Here is a 17579-nt window from a genome sequence, read left to right as displayed (position 1 = left end):
GCGCAGCCGTAGGTTCAATTAGTAATTTAGGTAGGCTCAACTTCAACCATTCGAATCTAAGTAAAAAACTTTTCATGATTTGAACAATATATTTTTAATTTGGTATGTGTAGAATTTAAAAATTCGAATTAAATTAAAATGGAATTGGGTGAAGATACCAAACAAGCAAAGCAACCCAAAATCCAAATTATATATATAAATGGAAAACTCTATGTTTTGAGTTGTGTACTATATGTGTGATAACCCTGTTCCGTACTATGCTAATTGGTCCTTATTATGAATGTGATTATGTGTTTGATATGATTCTATGTGCCATTTATGTGAAAATATGTGGTTTTGAATTTCTATCTGTTCGCCGTAGGAATATCTATTTGATTATCTGCTTTGGAATTTAAATTGAAGGCCCTATCGGCCACAGAAACCGAAATTGACTGCGCCATTGTGATTGGCGTAATTTTTAGAGCCTACGGTGAAATTTAATTGAAAATTGATTCAGATCAAATTAAATAGATTAAATTGGTGCTTAAGTGCTCAATTATTTAATCTTAATTAATTGTGCTTATGAGAGCCTATATAAAGGACCCTTATACACTCAATTCCTCTATTTTATTTCATTTTGGCTGATTTTGGCTCTCTAGAGAGTGAGAGAACAGAATTAGAGAGGGAGAGTGTAGGAGATTGAAGGTTTGATCAAGAAGCTTGAGAATTTTGAAGCTACACCCAAGAATTAAGCATAAGTTTGGAAGATTAAAGCTCCTAGGTGAGTAATCAACCCTTAATTCATGAGTTTGAGTTGTGGTTTTGTGAATTGAAGATTAATTGGTGAGTTAGATCATGAATTGAGTTGGTTTTGTTGAATTGGAAGTCAATATGCACATGCATGTGAGAAATTGCTTTGAATTTGTATGTTTGAGCATAAAATGTATGATCCATGTGAGATTTTAGTTAAAGCTCATATTTTGACCATCTTTTCATCACCTAAGTTGAGAATGAGGGTTATATATCACATGCATGTACAATTCATAAGTATATGAGTTTTGAATACATGAGTTTGTTATGTTGAAAATAAGTTTGGTGTAAATTGGGACATACATGTGATTAATTTGTGAAATTGAGCTTCATAATGTAATAAATTTGGTGTTGGGCCATATTGATACATGTATATGTGGAGTTTGAGCCATAATATGCAAGATATGTTGATTTGAATGTTGAATTTGAGCTCAAGAACAGTTCTGGAATTTCTAGAATTTGGGAGGTCCGCTCGAGAGAGGAAGGCGCCGCTCGAGCGGGAAATGCGAGCTCCGAATATTTTTGCAGACAAGGATGTCCGCTCGAGCAGGGAAGTTCATGCTCGAGCGGCGGAGCTATATAGAATGACCTTCAGCTCGAGCGTCCGAGTTCACGCTCGAGCGTAAAAATGATATAACCAGTACTTTTGCAAACCTTATGGGTCCGCTCGAGCAGAGAAGTCCACGCTCGAGCGGGGGACCACTATTTCTGAAATTTTGAAAAGGCATTATGTGCTTCATTTTCCGTTCTCTTTCACTTCTAAGTACTCTTAGGCATGCATTGAGCATTATGAATGAATTAAAAGAATAAGAAAGAAGCTTAAAGAGGAATATGTGAATTAAGAACGAATTGGATTGTTTGTGACCCATTGTGTTCATGGAATGTGTAGGGTCGAGCTCCAGGGCAAACCATCTAGCCGATCACTATGAGTAATATCTTAATAAAGATATTTTGGAAATATGTCATTTGTCCAATTACTTATCTCTCTATGAGTTTTATGAGTTTGTTGATTTGAATTGTGGACAAATGTTTGCTATGCCATATGGTTGGGCCAAAGGCCAGTTTGATCTGAATGATAGAATGGATGGGCCAAAGGCCAGTTTGATTTGAATGAAAGAATGGATGGGCCAAAGGCCAAAGGCCAGTTTGACATGAATGATAGAATGGATGGGCCAAAGGCCAGTTTGATCTGAATGATAGAATGGATGGGCCAAAGGCCAGTTTGATCTGAATAAAAGATAAATGGGCCAAAGGCCAGTATGACATGAACGAATTGGGCCCAAGGCCGTATGATGTGTTCGAAACCGCAGTCACTTGACATAAATTTGTATATATATGCTAAATAGAAATACGAATTGGGCCCAAGGCCGTTTCAAGCATGTTGTTCTACATACCGTCTGTATAACTTCTTTATTTGATATTATTCACTGGGCTTTTGCTCACGCTCATTCATGTGTTTCTAGGTGAGCCAAGAGAGGTCCAAACCCAGCCTCAGTGAAGTTTGTGTGGAACAACCAAGGTTTTGAAAAGTCAGCCCTTACGTCTCACGCACGAGACCTGTCTTCACCCTTTTGCTATCTTGTTTTATTTTGTCATGTCGGCGAGGACTTTGAATATGTTTGTACATAGTTTTGATCAGCTGACTTAGACTTGAATGATCCTGTATGTACAGAACTTTGTGATAGTACACATTTTGATGTGAGTTATTAATATGTATATGTATGGTTTGTTATGATGTGCCATGTAAGCACAACTCTATGGACAAAGTTTTAAATTTTGCTTCCATTTGGCCCCTTCACTCTGATGAGTTATGTCTGGTTTGGTTTGAGGTCGTAGGTGATCTCAGGATTACTGGCCGGTTATGTCCTTAACCCATGGGGGCGGGTTCGGGTCATGATAGAGTGGTATCAGAGCACGAGTTAATAACTCACACACTTGTCCAAAAGAGCAATAAGCGTCTAGAAAAGATCTAGGATGCATTCATGTGATAAGTACGAATTTGGAAGCATCGAGAATATGCTTAAATGATTTGATATGAACAATTATGTGCTATAAGTTTGTGATTCGCTTGCATTGTAAATTATCTGAATATGTACGCTCGTTAGTATATGCATACCTGTGAATCTTTTGTATAAAGTATAATGCAAGTTTAATCAGATGGTGAGAACAAGAGGTGATGAGATAGAGGAGTCTTCTACTGCCAGAATGGATAGAATGGAGAGATTGATTCTGGAAAGGCAGAAACATTGAGACAGCAACAAGAGTGGCAACAACAATGGCAGCAACCACATCCTCCACCTCCACCTTCAGCACCACCCGTGCCAGATAATCAGAATGATGACCGAGTAATAGCTCTCACCAAAGAGTTTAAGAAAATGAAACCACCACAATTCCATGGGAGATTAGATCTGTTGAAAGCCGAAGCATGGGTCTTCGGCATCAAAAAGCTGTTTGAAGTGTTTCCGTGTTCGGAGACACAGAAAGTACTCCTAGCCACCTTTATGTTAGAAGACGAAGCAAGAAGATGGTGGATGTTAATGTGTGAGAATCATAAAGATATTGACTGGACCAAATTTTTGGAAATTTTCTATGATAAGTACTTCCTGCAATGTGTTCAGGACAGGAAAGTATCAGAGTTCATGGAACTTAGCCAAGACAGTATGACTGTAGCCGAGTATGAGGCCAAATTCACTTAATTGGCCAGGTTTGCACCACATGTGATTGATACTGATTATAAGAAGGCGAGGCATTTTGAAGGTGGGCTTCGAAGCGACATTTTAGAAAGGGTGAATGTCTTGAAGCTGGAAACTTACATTGGGGTGTTAGATCGGGCCATAATATCAGAAGCCAACATAGCTAGACAGGCTAAGTCAACAACTGACTGGAAAGGCAACAAAAGGCAAGGCTTCTTTTCAAAGAAGAAATTTTTGAAAAAGAAAAACACGGGCTCCTCAAATACTTCGAATTCTTCCCAAGACACATCCCCTATGTGCAATATTTGTAGTAAAAGGCATCATGGGGTTTGTTACCGTGTGTCGGGAGCCTGTTTTAAATGCGGTAAACAAGGGCATATGGCCCGAGATTGTAATCAGAACAGTGGGAAGATAGCTGCCAGTTCCACTACATCGATCCCGAAGTTGGGAAATACCATGAGATCTAATACCACCGGGGATACTGTGAGACAAGGGAGAGTTTTTGCGCTTGTTCCAGGCGATACGCGGAATGCCAACGCAGTTGTCTTAAGTACTATTTCTATATGTAATCAGGATGCCTTTATGTTAATTGACTCCGGATCAACACACTATTTTGTGACATGTGCATTTGCATCTAGATTGAGTAGACCTCTAGAATTATTGCCATATCTGCTATGTGTATCTGCTCCATCCGGGGAATCTGTATTGTGTGAATCTGTATATCGTTTTTGTGACATGCGTGTTGGGAATGCCATCCTATATGTGGATTTGTTGCCCTTGAACTTTAGACAGTTTGATGTAATTTTGGGCATGGATTGGTTAACTAAATATTGTGCCACAATTGATTGTGTGACAAAACGGGTTGTGTACCAGAACATGAAGAAATTGTGTTTGTGGGTAACGGGGTAGTGCCTCCACCTTATTTAATATTTGCAATGAGGGCATGTAAACTGATCAGAAAATGGTGCCAAGGTTATTTGTGTTATGTGTTGTCTGAGCAATCTGTAAATGTTGAATTGAATAATATCCCTATTGTTAGAGAATTTTTAGATGTGTTTCCAAATGAATTACCAGGAGAATTGGTGGATAGGGAGATAGAGTTTACAATTGAGACTATGCCAGACACCCAGACTATTTCTAAAACTCCCTACAAAATGGCTACTACTGAAATGAAAGAACTGAAAGAACAGTTGCAAGACCTACTTAACAAAGGGTTTATTCGACCTAGTACTTCACCGTGGGGTGCACCGGTATTATTTGTGAAAAAGAAAGATGGAACCTTATGCTTTTGTATCGATTATCGGGAATTGAACAAGATAACAATAAAGAATAAATATCCCTTACCCCGTATTGATGACCTGTTTGACCAGTTGCAGGGCTCGCAAGTGTTTTCCAAAATTGATTTGAGATCCGGGTATCATCAGCTGAAAGTGAAGGCAGAAGATGTTGAGAAAACCGCATTCAGAACGAGGTATGGTCATTTTGAATTTCTTGTTATGCCATTTGGAGTGACTAATGCTCCGGCAGCATTTATGGACTTAATGAACCGAATTTTTAAAACCTACCTTGACGAATTTGTTGTGGTTTTTATTGATGACATTTTGATATACTCTAAAGATAGACTTGAACATGAACATCATTTGAGAACTGTCCTGCAAATACTTAGGGAAAGGAAATCATTTGCTAACTAAAGAAATGTGAGTTTTGGTTGGATGAAGTTATTTTCTTAGGGCATGTTATCAACAAAGAGGGGATTTTAGTGGACCCACAGAAAATAGAGACAATTGTGAATTGGCCTACACCGACTAATGTGACAGAAGTCCGCAGTTTCATGGGCTTAGCAGGGTACTACAGGAGATTTGTGAAGGATTTCTCAAAAATAGTTGTACCTCTTACCCAACTGACACGCAAAGGGCAATCATTTGAATGGAATGACGAAAGAGAATATGCCTTTCATGAATTGAAAACGAGGCTAACCACTGCACTAGTATTGACATTGCCCACAAGTACGGAAAATTTTGTAATTTTCAGTGATGCATCTTATAAAGGTTTGGGTTGTGTACTATATGTGTGATAACCCTGTTCCGTAGGTGAGGCAAGGGAGGTCCAAACCCAGCCTCAATGAAATTTGTGTGGAACAACCAAGGTTTTGAAGAGTCAGCCCTTACGTCTCATGCACGAGGCCTATCTTCATCCTTTTGCTATCTTGTTTTATTTTGTCATGTCGGCGAGGACTTTGAATATGTTTGTGCATAGTTTTGATTGGCTGACTTAGACTTGAATGATCCTGTATGTACAGAACTTAGTGATAGTACACATTTTGATGTGAGTTATTAATATGTATATGTATGGTTTGTTATGATGTGCCATGTAAGCATAGCTCTATGGACAAAGTTTTAAATCTTGCTTCCGTTTGGCCCCTTCACTCTAATGAGTTGTGTCTAGTTTGGTTTGAGGCCGTACGTGATCTCAGGATTACTGGCCGGTTATGTCCTTAACCCATGGGGGCGGGTTCAGGTCATGACAATATGCCTCAATTACAACCTCTATGATCTTTGGTTATGACCTATTGTAATAATTTGGTCATGACTTGATTATATACAAATTGTGGTGTTAATTGTGATATTAGTTATAATTTTAATTTAGTTATGATTCAAAACGACTTTATATCTCATATATTGCTTGATTATGAATATTTTAAAGGATTTAATTTTGATATTTATGATAATAAACTTTACAAATGTCATAACTTGCATACGATACATATCTAATATGCAAAGAATATTCAAAGTGAGACAGCTAGATTAACAATTGTTATGAAGATTTGTAAAAAGAGAGAACTTGAATAACATGAACTACAACATAATTAAAATATAGCTTGACAGACATTCTTTTAGATATTTTGCACAAATTATTTTTGGTTTCTTTAATTTATATTACACAGATTCCTCCAAGTTCACCTGATCATCTACAAAAACCAAACATGTTGCTATAGGCATTTTTGCTGGAAGAATGGGCAATGGAGCTTCAAAATTAAGAACATGAATTGCTTGGCTAATTGAAGGTGGAAGATTCTGATCCGGGTGAGCACACCAGAGCCCAACAATCATCAAGCATTCCATTTCCTTCGGATTGAAATCTGGGCAAATCTTCGTGTCCACCGCCGCTTCCAAAAGCCTATTGGTGCCACAGAGGTCCCAAACCCACTCCACCAATACCATCTGACTTTCTTCGACATTTTGGTCAATGGGTTTTCTTCCAAAAGCTATCTCCAACGCCACAATTCCAAAACTGTAAACATCTGATTCTTTACTAGCTTTGCCTATAACTAAGTATTCAGGTGCCATGTATCCCCTTGTCCATTCCAAAATGGTCGTTTGCGTATTTTCCCGTGGTCGACAAACCTAGCTAATCCAAAATCCCCAAGTTTAGTATTGAAATTTGAATCCAACATGACATTGTTCGATTTTACATCTCTATGCACCACGCATTGTTTCCATCCTTCGTGTAGATATAACAATGCTGAGGCCAAGCCTTGTGCAATTTTGTACCTTACTGCCCATGTCAACACGCTTTTTTCATTGAAGAGATGGTTATCTAAGCTTCCATTTTCCATGAACACATAAACTAGTAGGAGTTCATTTTTTTCATGACACCAACCAAGTAGTTGCACCAAATTTCTATGCCTTAACCGACTAATGATCTTCACTTTAGATGCATACTCCTTTATTCCTTATTTTGATCCCTTTGATATCCTCTTCACAGCAACATAGGAATTTGATTCCCTCAAGAAACCTTTATAAACCCCCACCAAATCCTCCCTCTCCAAGCTTCTGTTCATCCACGAAGTTATTCATTGCATGAAACAATTCAGCATATGAAAACTTATTTGGTCCGATACCTGCATCGAATTCATCGTCCATCGATATGTCAGGGGCAATATTCTCCCCATCCTCTTCTGGTGCTCTACTTTTCTTCCACTTGACAAAGCCAAACAAAGCCAACCCACCAACCAAAGCAGCTGATCCAACACTCTACCCCACAACCAGAGCATTTTTGTTGTTTCCACGCTTCTTTCTTGGGCTAGAGGTAGCATTGGGGCTTGGAATGAGACTGAAACTTGGACTTGGACCAGGACTAGCTGGCACATTAACTTGCAAACTCGAATTGAACAACCATGATTTAACAATATGACTCTCATACGAATCTCCTGTTCCAGCTGAGAAGCCTACTGTAACCCATTCTGGTAAGTGCTCTCTCAAGTCAACCAAAAAATTAAGACTAGTTTCAATTATGTTATTGTCTTTGTATCAGGTGAAAACAACACTCAAATTTTTCGAACTAGAATTATAACTAATCCAAGATTCATTCTCTTTCCCCTACGTTATGTTATTGTACCATACTGCAGCAACATTAGATGTAATAGAGCTGATATCAATACCTACATGAGTTGTTGGTGTGATGTTGAGTGGGTCCCATTGCCAATTCTGAAAGGTATCAAACTCCACAGCAACAAATGGAGTTGATATGGGAGGAAAAATTGACAAGATTGGAAGACCCATGGCCGCACCTTTTGCGTTCATGGGAGTAGAATTGTTAGGAAGAAAGGAGAATGCGAGCCCATCTGCAAAATTCGAGTTTCCTTCTGAATCAATTATGAACGAGAAATGGGTGTTGAAGTCCGCCAGTGTTCTGGAAGCTATGTCCCCAAGGTGAAGAGGATATTTATATGTAGCTCGACCTGCTTGCCAAGTTTCCTTTGGAGGGATGATTTGGATTCCTTCTGTGGAAACATTAGCTTGTCCTTCTACTATGATGGAGCTATTTGTTTCATTAAAATTGGTGAAGTTGAAGTTCAGTGCAGTTGCATGGAGAGGAAAGTAGATGAAGAAGAAGAGAGAACAAAGCAGAATAGGTAATGAGAGGGGTTTCATGGCCAAGAGTTGCAGACAGTCATAGCCTTGATTGTTTGTGATGAAAATTAAATATTTGATGAGTGAATTTGACATATATTAAACAACAATAGGAAATAGGTCATTCATTGTTCCAAAGTCTTGTTAAAGTCTTTTGTGTATTGTTTCTAAATACATTTTTTCTGTAGTTGTGTGGGGTAGGTAATCCATATGGGTCATTTGGAAGACCAATGTTGTAATTATTTGTGGGGTCACTACAGGAAATATAGGATTTAACGGCGTTCATTTAACGGCGTTTTTTTAAACGTCACTATTTTTAACATTTAACGACATTTTACAAACGTCGCATTTTATTTTGACTAAAACGGTACCGTTTAGGGAATCGAAGTCGTTTTTTAAATGCCTTCACATGTGTTACAATAATGTTATTCCTTGCTCTCTTTCTTAGCTCTGTGAGAATCAGAGGACCCTTCTCTCTCTCTCTCTCTCTCTCTTCAAGCCCTCATTTTGAATCTGGGAAACCTTTAGTCTCAGAGAAACCAATTCCTCAAAACTCACTCACCCGATCGCTTGCTCTCTCTCTAAACCCTTCAGTCTCAGATATTACGATTCAACCTTCTTCAGCACGGTTTCATCTCAGATCCAATCTCAGAGTGATTTCGATTTCGAAGTTCTTTCTTTCTCTCTCTATCTCTCTCTCTCTCTCTCTCTCTCTCTCTCGATTTCGAAGCTCCACCGCCACCACCATCTGCATCGTTGACTAAGGTAGGCACCACTGTCTACAATCTCAATTTCGTATTCTCTCTCTCTCTCAAGCTCTTCTTTCTATCGATTCTTCTCCTAGGGTTTACATATGTTTAAGATTTCAAATCTGAGATTTCTCATTCAAAAATATATGTTTTAGATCTGAGATTTCTTATTCAAAAATATATGTTTCAGATCTGAGATTTCTCATTCAAAAATACATGTTTATGATTTGACATTTCTCATTCAAAAATATTTGTTTGAGATTTGAAATTTCTCATTCGAAAATATATAGTCTTTCCTCATTAAAAATTTTCATTCGAAACAATATCCTGTTAGATATGAGATTTTCATTCTAAAATACATGTTATGATGATTAAAAGTCAGAGCAATAGAAATCTAGAAAATCATTTTCTTTTGTGTTGTTCTACATTGCTGAGTTGATGGCACAGCCCTTGACTAGCTAGAAACCAATTATTGGATTTGGAAGCCTAGGGTGAAGTCTGTGAGCCCGAAGACCTTTTGGTCATATAAATGTCATTGGTAGATAATAATAATTACCATTGGTATTTAGTTTAATTATATGATTATTAGGAAGATATTCTGATTTTGTTTCCAAATGATATTTGGGAGAGTTTCCTATTTCTATTAAGGTTGATATGCTATGGTTTACAGTGTAATAATGAGCTTTTGATTAATGATACTGATAGTGTTTTACGCTGTAATCGTTTGTGCTTTACCTATCTCGTTCTACACCATGAGTACATAATGTATTACCTTACAATTAATCTGTGTCAATGTGTGTATTGTTATGTGCCTAACATGGATACTTCACACATACAAAAGTCCACGTTATACACTCATGCACAATAATGTAACCGGTGCCTCTATGCATATTGTATCGTGGATGACATGAGTCCTGTACAAGCATCACCATTGTTGTCATAGATTCATTTTATTTAATATTGAATTGTGAATTGTAAGATTCATTTTATTTAATATGATATATACTTTTGTATATTTATAAACATATAAAAATGTACACTTTTTGAAATAAAGTAAATTATCAATATGACTAAATCGTATATGTGCATATACGTATAAAAGCAAGTATATCAATATAACGAATTAATCTCTTCTATATATCTTGGAGGTTTGGCAAAAATGATGTCATTTCATTGGTGATTTTTTTACTAGCGATGGGGTAGATCCCCTACCCATTCCCACCAAATTTCGCTTCTTTCCCCAACAAGGACCACTCTGCATGCACATGTAGTTATACATTCCACTCTAATTTTTAGTTTGTCTGCAGTGGTTGACTTTCATTGATTCCGAAGGACGAATCATAGATTCAAAAGCTTTAAGGAAGAGAATATTTTATGGGGGAGTTGATCCCGGACTGCGGAAAGAGGTTTGTATATTGTAGTAGGAAGAAGTGGCATGCTGATCTTTTATTTTTCTAGGTTGAATGTGCATTTTTGTTATGTGAAACTTTTTTTTAATGATTACAGGTTTGGCCTTTCCTATTGGGATATCATGCATATGATTCAACATCTGCAGAGAGGGAATATCTCATGTCAGTTAAAAAGTCAGAGTATGAGGCTATTAAAAACTAGTGGCAGGTTTGTTGTTAATTTTAGCTCAGTAGTCAACACATTTATTCATCCTCCCATGTTTTGATGCTGGTACATGTTGTGGTCACTCCCATAGCAAACGCCCACATGCTTTTCATGCAAGCAGTTAACTAGTTTCAACTTGTGGCACTTCTGAGATTCTAGCTTTGCATTTGTCTTGAATTGCCTGTGTTAAATTGCTATATAGAAATTTAGTTTTATGATTATTATTGTGGTAGACTTGAATAGGTGCCTTTTTCTTGTCATATATGAGGTCAGGTTTGGTTAGTAAGCCAATACAGCTTCCTAACCAAACTTGACCAAGGTTTAATTGAGGGAGTTGCTAGCTATCCAAATTGGAGCAAACTTCTCATCTGTTTGCATTGCTCAAGCTTTTATATTTTCAGGGTATACAAACTACTAGATTTGTAGGAATTCAGTGTAAGATATTAACAGGGGATATTTGGCTAGGTTCTAGGTTCTAGTTTGATTGTGTTCAAACCTGAGGGCAGACACTTTGTGCATCTGATGTTTATGTATATTTACATTGTGGTTTCTTTCAAACAAACTTTTTACGTGCTTAACATGCTTATATTCTTTTCTTCAGAGTATCTCCAGAGAACAGGCAAAAAGCTTTACAAAATTTAGGGAGAGGAAAGGCCTTATTGATGAAGATGTGGTATGCTGGAAAATGCCTCATTTTTTTCCTTTTGAATTAACTTTCTTTAGATGAATTTGGTAATTCACCATTCATTCTGTTTTCTTGCTCAACTAATTCAACTCATGGGTAATTACAGGTATTGATTTGGCTGTAAGAAATCCTCAAGGGACCGCCAGGTCAATTGTAAATGGAGCAGATCAAGCAAAAAGAGGAATGGTTTAGCTTTGCGAGCCCCTTTCACTTACATTTGACCATGTGAATTACTATGTGGATATGCCTGCAGTAAGTCTCTGCAACCCAGAGATTCATATTTTGAGAACATGATAACATAACACAAAATTTCCAAAGGAAAATTAAAAATTGACATGAATTTAAGTAATACTAATTTGTTTGCACTTTTGGTTGTAATTAGAAAATATTTCAATTCAACTTTTTGATATTTAAATAAGTTTATCAATATTTTTAAAGTTCCAATCCATCATGTAGCAAAATTAAAAGTAGGTTCTCTATATCAGGAAATGAAGAGCCAGGGAATCGACGAAAATCGTCTGCGATTGTTACGGGATGTCAGTGGTGCTTTCAGGCCCGGTATTCTAACAGCACTAGTTGGTGTCAGTGGTGCTGGAAAGACCACATTGATGGATGTGTTAGCAGGGAGAAAGACCGGAGGGTATATTGAAGGAAACATAAGCATTTCTGGTTACCCAAAGAATCAAGAAACTTTTGCTCGAGTCAGTGGTTATTGTGAACAGAATGACATCCATTCACCATTTGTTACTGTCCATGAATCTCTCTTATACTCTGCCTGGCTGCGTCTTTCTAAGGATGTGAAGACAGAAAGAAAACAGGTATGTAACTAAATTGCTTGAGTGTGTTCCACTATGAGATTTCAATGTGGTCTATATTAATGCGAAATTTTTTGTTTCTTTGTTATGGTAGATGTTTGTGGCAGAAGTTATGGATCTTGTTGAGCTTAATACCTTGAAAAATGCTCTAGTTGGACTTCCAGGAGTAAATGGTCTTTCAACTGAACAGCGAAAGAGGCTCACCATTGCTGTTGAGTTGGTTGCTAATCCCTCCATCATCTTTATGGATGAGCCCACATCAGGCCTTGACGCAAGAGCTGCTGCAATTGTCATGCGTACTGTGAGGAACACGGTGGACACAGGGCGAACTGTTGTCTGCACCATTCATCAACCGAGCATAGATATCTTTGAAGCTTTCGATGAGGTATGAACTCGATTTTATATTTTCTGCAAATGAACATCATCGTCTCTTTGTGCTTTCTGATTGACATTAATAATTTCTTCCTTGCAGCTTCTATTGATGAAGAGAGGAGGGAATATGATATATGCTGGACCTCTCGGTCGCCATTCTCACAAGCTTGTTGAATATTTTGAGGTCAGTTTTCATTTTCCTCCATAGCTAGTTTCTAAAGAGTCATCTATTATCAATTTGAAAGTTCGAAATATGATGAATCAATACCTTCTCCTGAAGGCTGTTCCAGGGGTTCCTAACATTACTGAGGGTTACAATCCAGCTACTTGGATGTTGGACGTCAGCTCTACTTCAGTTGAGGCACAACTTGATGTTGACTTTGCAGAAATTTATGCCAATTCTGGCCTCTACCAGTATGTTTATAGACAGTACTGAGTCCTTTACACTTTATCACTCTCTCTCTCTCTCTCTCTCTCTCTCTCTCTCTCTCATTGTCCGAGTGCGTGCTGATATTTCTTATGATTTTCTTTTCCAAGAGAAATCAGGAACTTATCAAGGAACTAAGCACTCCAGCACCAGGTACCAATGACCTCTACTTCCCTACCAAATACTCGCAATCCTTACTAACTCAATGCTTGGCTTGCTTCTGGAAACAACACTGGTCATACTGGAGGAACTCACAGTACAATGCTATCAGATTCTTCATGACAATTGTCATCGGTATTATTTTTGGTGTTATCTTCTTGGGCAAAGGAAGCAAAATGCAAGTCTATAATTTTGGCATTTACACTCTAGTTATCACATTTGTGATAATTATTATTATTATTATTATCAATTGACGTCAATACTAACATGAAGATCAATTGTATAATTTTTGGTCAACAGACACCAACAACAAGACTTGCTTAATCTGCTTGGAGCTACCTATTCTGCTGTCCTTTTCCTTGGAGCCTCCAATGCTAATGCGGTGCAAATTGTTGTAGTAGTTGAGAGAACAGTATTTTACCATGAAAGGGCAGCTGGGATGTATTCAGAGTTGCCTTACGCATTTGCTCAGGTAAAGGATAAAAGACATTACATCACATCTCTCTCTTCTTTTCACTAAGAAGAATGTGTATATATGGTCTCCCACATCCAATATTTACACGGTACTTTTTCTATTACAGGTGGCCATAGAAACAATTTATGTTGTAATTCAGACCTTTATCTATGCTTTTCTCCTTTACTCGATGATTGGCTTTGAATGGACAACAGTCAAGTTCTTCTATTTCTACTACTTCATATTTATGTGCTTTACCTACTTCTCCATGTATGGAATGATGGTTGTGGCTTTGACTCCTAACCATCAAATTGCGGCTATTGTCATGTCCTTCTTCTTCAGTTTTTGGAACTTGTTCTCTGGTTTCCTCATCCCCGGGCCGGTATGTATCTATAACGTGAAATACTACTTTCAGCGTCACATATATACCTGTATGAGGAGTTTTGTTATTGTTTTTGTCATACCACATATATCTTTTTACTTGAAATCATGTCATTATTATCATAATTATGACACTTGTGCTCTCTAGACACATAAACGTTGTCTTTTTTCATATATATATATATATATATATATATATATATATATATATATATTCTTTAATTTTATAATAAATTATATTAGCCTCTCTTAAAGTTTAACAAAAACACACTAATAATTTAGAAAAATCTGGGTATGTAATCTAAGCATCAATTTACTTTAAAATCTTATTGGATTCAAATCAGTGGCGACTCCAGGTTTTTATAAGGATGGGGTTCACTCCAAAAACTTAAGTTCCCCAATTTTTATGAGAAAAAAAAATTAAACTAATTAAAATTTAAACTTCTTCAACTTCAAGTAAAATAAACTTTTAATAAAATACTAGTGTCTTAACAAATCAAAAAAATATGTAAGCTTCTACAATTACATTCAATGAGGTGCCATTTTTTGAAATTTTTGCATGATAAATTCATTGTCAATAGTGTCAAACACATCATTTTCTATATATATTATCAAGCAATCATTCAACCACTGATTTGTTGGGGTCAATTGATTATTAAGTAAAAAATTTACCATTAAAAAAAAATCAAAAGCTTTTGGCAAGCTGATGGGGAGATGGCTCCCCATCAGTTGCTTGGTAGAGTCGGCCATGATTCAAATTGTTTGATTATTCTTTGAGTATTTATTTTCTATTGTGACTGTACAAAATGCTTTAATTACAGAACTTGCACTTGCTTGTCCTGTCCTTATACTGAAAATTGGGTAAGCATTGAATCTTGTTGCGCATCCTACTACAGTATTCTTCCATATTTTTTTTCGTCATGAATTGCTAGTGGCATTCAAGTTTTTGAGACATTTATTTATGTACAATGAGTGATGGGCATGCTTACTCTTCTATACCAATGCTGTAGATTTTCCATTTGTACCCAATGTTTATTCATGCAGAGGCATAAGGCTTTATTTGCTCAGAAACTATTGTTGGGTGATTTTAATCTATAGAGGAATTTGAAACCTTGTAAACCATTCTCCAACCAAATTTTAATGTCTCATAAAATTCTACATGTTCAAGCATCTCTTGGAAGAAAAAAAGAAGGAAAAATTAGTTGGGAAAGTGGAAGGGTTATGTGGATTCACATTAAGATTTTCTCAAGTATATTCCTTGTTTTGTTAGTCCAAACCATCTGCTTGTACTTGTGGTTGAAGTGATATTGGTGTGTTTAATGCTTGTAATTTTATCATCTCAGTGTTGATTCCTCTTTTTTTTTTTTTCCCATAAAAATGGAGTCAAAAACAAAAGGAACCCACCTCCTCACAAAAGGGAAGTAGAATTTGGAGAAAACAAAGAAAAATTGAACATTTAGAGTTTCAAATTTATTTTAGTGCTTTTAGATGGCTACATGATTTTATTAGACTGATATTGGACATGTTTCAATTGATGCCAAAACCTGTATCATAGCTAGATAGGGGCACTTTAAATTTTACATATATGTGTGTGTGTGTGTGTGTGTGTGTGTGTGTTTATGTATTTCATAGGTAACAGAGACTTAATAAGGCTAATTCTTTTATGTGTATTTCATAGGTAACAGAGACCACATGGTGGGTTGGGTTAACTCACAGTTCTGCAGCCTTCTTGTTAAGGTTAGTGTCTTGATCTCATTTTAGATTATTAACTTCTTGTTGATAACTGCTGTGATTGTTTAGGCAACTACATTTGTATTCTCTGTACTTACTGGTTGTGTGGTAAATTTGTCCTTGTTAACACCTATTTTGGTGAATGCTTGGTAGGTGACAGCACAAGATGTGTCAACCATGCTGAGATGTGAACAAAGGACCATCATCTTCCTTATAGAACCCGGGAATTTTTGTTTCTTAGTAGATGCTTTCATAGTACTTGTATGTATAATTAGTTTGAATTGCATCTTTTGTGCCAATTTGTTTTGTAATAACTTTCAACTTACCACTAGGCACTAGGTTAACTTTATTTCATCTTGGAATTGAAATATTTTTGCGTATTGAGAAGCATGAATTGATCTAGTATTATGTTTACCTAAATTTAGTCAATATATTGTATATTTTTCATCTTTATAAAAGGGATTTTTTTTGGGTTAAATCTCACAGAATTAGCACAATTTATTATTATTTTTTTAAAAAAAAATGAAGTTATAACGGCGTTTTCAATACTAACGGTTATATTTTTAAAATAAAAATGATCTATCACGGCGTTTTTAAAACATCACTAAATGTGGAGTGACGTCATTGCATGATCATGAAGCACATTTAACGGCGGTTTTTAAAACACCGCCTATACTGATATAGCGATGCTTTTAAAGCGTCATAAAGTTACAGCGACGGCCGCATCTTCGGCGTTTGGTACTAAACATCACAAAAACAATTAGCGGCGTTTTTTAAACGCCACTAAAAGTTTAATTTCCAGCAGTGGGTAATGTTAGGAATACCAAATTTTTTACCAAACAAATAACCAAATGTTTCACATGGGGTGGGGTCCGCAATTTTATAGACCCCACATAAATATTTAATCATTTATTTAATAGAAAATTTGGGACGTATAGCATTTTCCTTATCTGTGTGGGTTTCTTTGACCAGGTAAACTATGGTGGCTGCAGTAAGTACCAACATATATATATATATATATATATATATTCTTTAAAGAGATATATATCTTGTTGGAACTTTGTTGAATCAGTCTTTGTGCACTGTTTCATTGCTTGTATCTTTAGAGGTGTTTTTCTTTCATATCATAATCTGAATTGGAAGGTGGACTAAATCTATCATAGGTTTCGTTTCATTTTCTCAAATACTTGATGTATTTTATTTACATAAAAAAATTAGGTAATCATAAATTTAAGGGTAAATTATAAACACACTCTGAGTTTTATTTAAATTACAAATTACTCCCGTGGTTCTAGAAATTACATTATGCCCCATAAGATTTCTAATTTCATAACAAATAGGTCTTTTATTAATAAATCATCAGGTTAATTAATAATTTTTAATAATGTTAAAATTTATTTCAATTACTAATTCAGATAATTTTATTATTGTATAGGTGAACAGTTAGAAATTTTACTTTTTCAATTAATTCTATTAAATAAAAAATTTTAACAAGGAGGTATTTGTAATTTTTCAAACTACAGGGAATAATTAATATTTTAAGCAAACCTTAGCAGGTGTTTTTGTAATTTACCCTATATTTAATTTATTGCATTTGTCACCAAAACAATGAACGGTTTGTTTTCAAAAATATTATTGTCATCCATTTTTTTTTTAAACAAACGTGATGAATTGAATAAATTACAATTATCAGATCGGCCTGCTTTTGTGAGTGGATGAAACATACGAAGTGTCCGACAAAATGAAAAGTTCAAATCATCAAAACAAAACACGTGGTGGGTCCCACGAGTCCAAACA

At 36.2% G+C, this 17579-nt stretch overlaps 2 protein-coding genes and 1 pseudogene across 2 annotated transcripts; 2 read left to right on the top strand and 1 right to left on the bottom strand.

Annotated features, from left to right (window-relative positions):
• Nucleotides 1-6418: 6418 nt before the first annotated feature.
• LOC145803932 (L-type lectin-domain containing receptor kinase IX.2 pseudogene) lies at nucleotides 6419-6829 on the bottom strand (annotated as a pseudogene).
• Nucleotides 6830-11830: 5001 nt separating this feature from the next.
• Nucleotides 11831-13331, top strand: LOC114276671 (pleiotropic drug resistance protein 2). The gene is made up of 5 exons (XM_028218481.2): nucleotides 11831-12261; nucleotides 12353-12643; nucleotides 12731-12814; nucleotides 12911-13044; nucleotides 13168-13331. The coding sequence occupies exons 1-5, from the start codon at nucleotides 11932-11934 to the stop codon at nucleotides 13193-13195; spliced, it is 867 nt and encodes a 288-aa protein (XP_028074282.2). The 5' UTR covers nucleotides 11831-11931; the 3' UTR covers nucleotides 13196-13331.
• On the top strand, nucleotides 13263-15939 carry LOC145803931 (pleiotropic drug resistance protein 2-like). Its single transcript, XM_082897310.1, has 5 exons — nucleotides 13263-13351; nucleotides 13517-13688; nucleotides 13798-14052; nucleotides 15730-15788; nucleotides 15936-15939. Exons 1-5 carry the CDS (start codon nucleotides 13263-13265, stop codon nucleotides 15937-15939), a joined length of 579 nt encoding a protein of 192 aa, XP_082753436.1.
• The last annotated feature ends 1640 nt before the right edge of the window (nucleotides 15940-17579 follow it).

The sequence above is a fragment of the Camellia sinensis genome, chromosome 12, assembly GCF_055761805.1.
Source record: "Camellia sinensis isolate YWXY chromosome 12, ASM5576180v1, whole genome shotgun sequence".
NCBI lineage: Eukaryota > Viridiplantae > Streptophyta > Magnoliopsida > Ericales > Theaceae > Camellia > Camellia sinensis.
Note: the sequence above shows the minus strand (reverse complement) of the source record. Positions and strands in the feature narration are given on the sequence as shown.

Excerpts from the sequence above, each read along its gene's own strand:
- LOC145803931 (XM_082897310.1), top strand. The coding sequence starts at position 13,263 with ATGCTTGGCTTGCTTCTGGAAACAACACTGGTCATACTGGAGGAACTC. Across the intron at positions 13,352-13,516 it reads CTTCATGACAATTGTCATCG|ACACCAACAACAAGACTTGC; the intron begins GTATTATTTTTG and ends TTTGGTCAACAG. Across the intron at positions 13,689-13,797 it reads TGCCTTACGCATTTGCTCAG|GTGGCCATAGAAACAATTTA; the intron begins GTAAAGGATAAA and ends TTTCTATTACAG.
- LOC114276671 (XM_028218481.2), top strand. The coding sequence starts at position 11,932 with ATGAAGAGCCAGGGAATCGACGAAAATCGTCTGCGATTGTTACGGGAT. Across the intron at positions 12,262-12,352 it reads TGAAGACAGAAAGAAAACAG|ATGTTTGTGGCAGAAGTTAT; the intron begins GTATGTAACTAA and ends TTGTTATGGTAG. Across the intron at positions 12,815-12,910 it reads AGCTTGTTGAATATTTTGAG|GCTGTTCCAGGGGTTCCTAA; the intron begins GTCAGTTTTCAT and ends CTTCTCCTGAAG.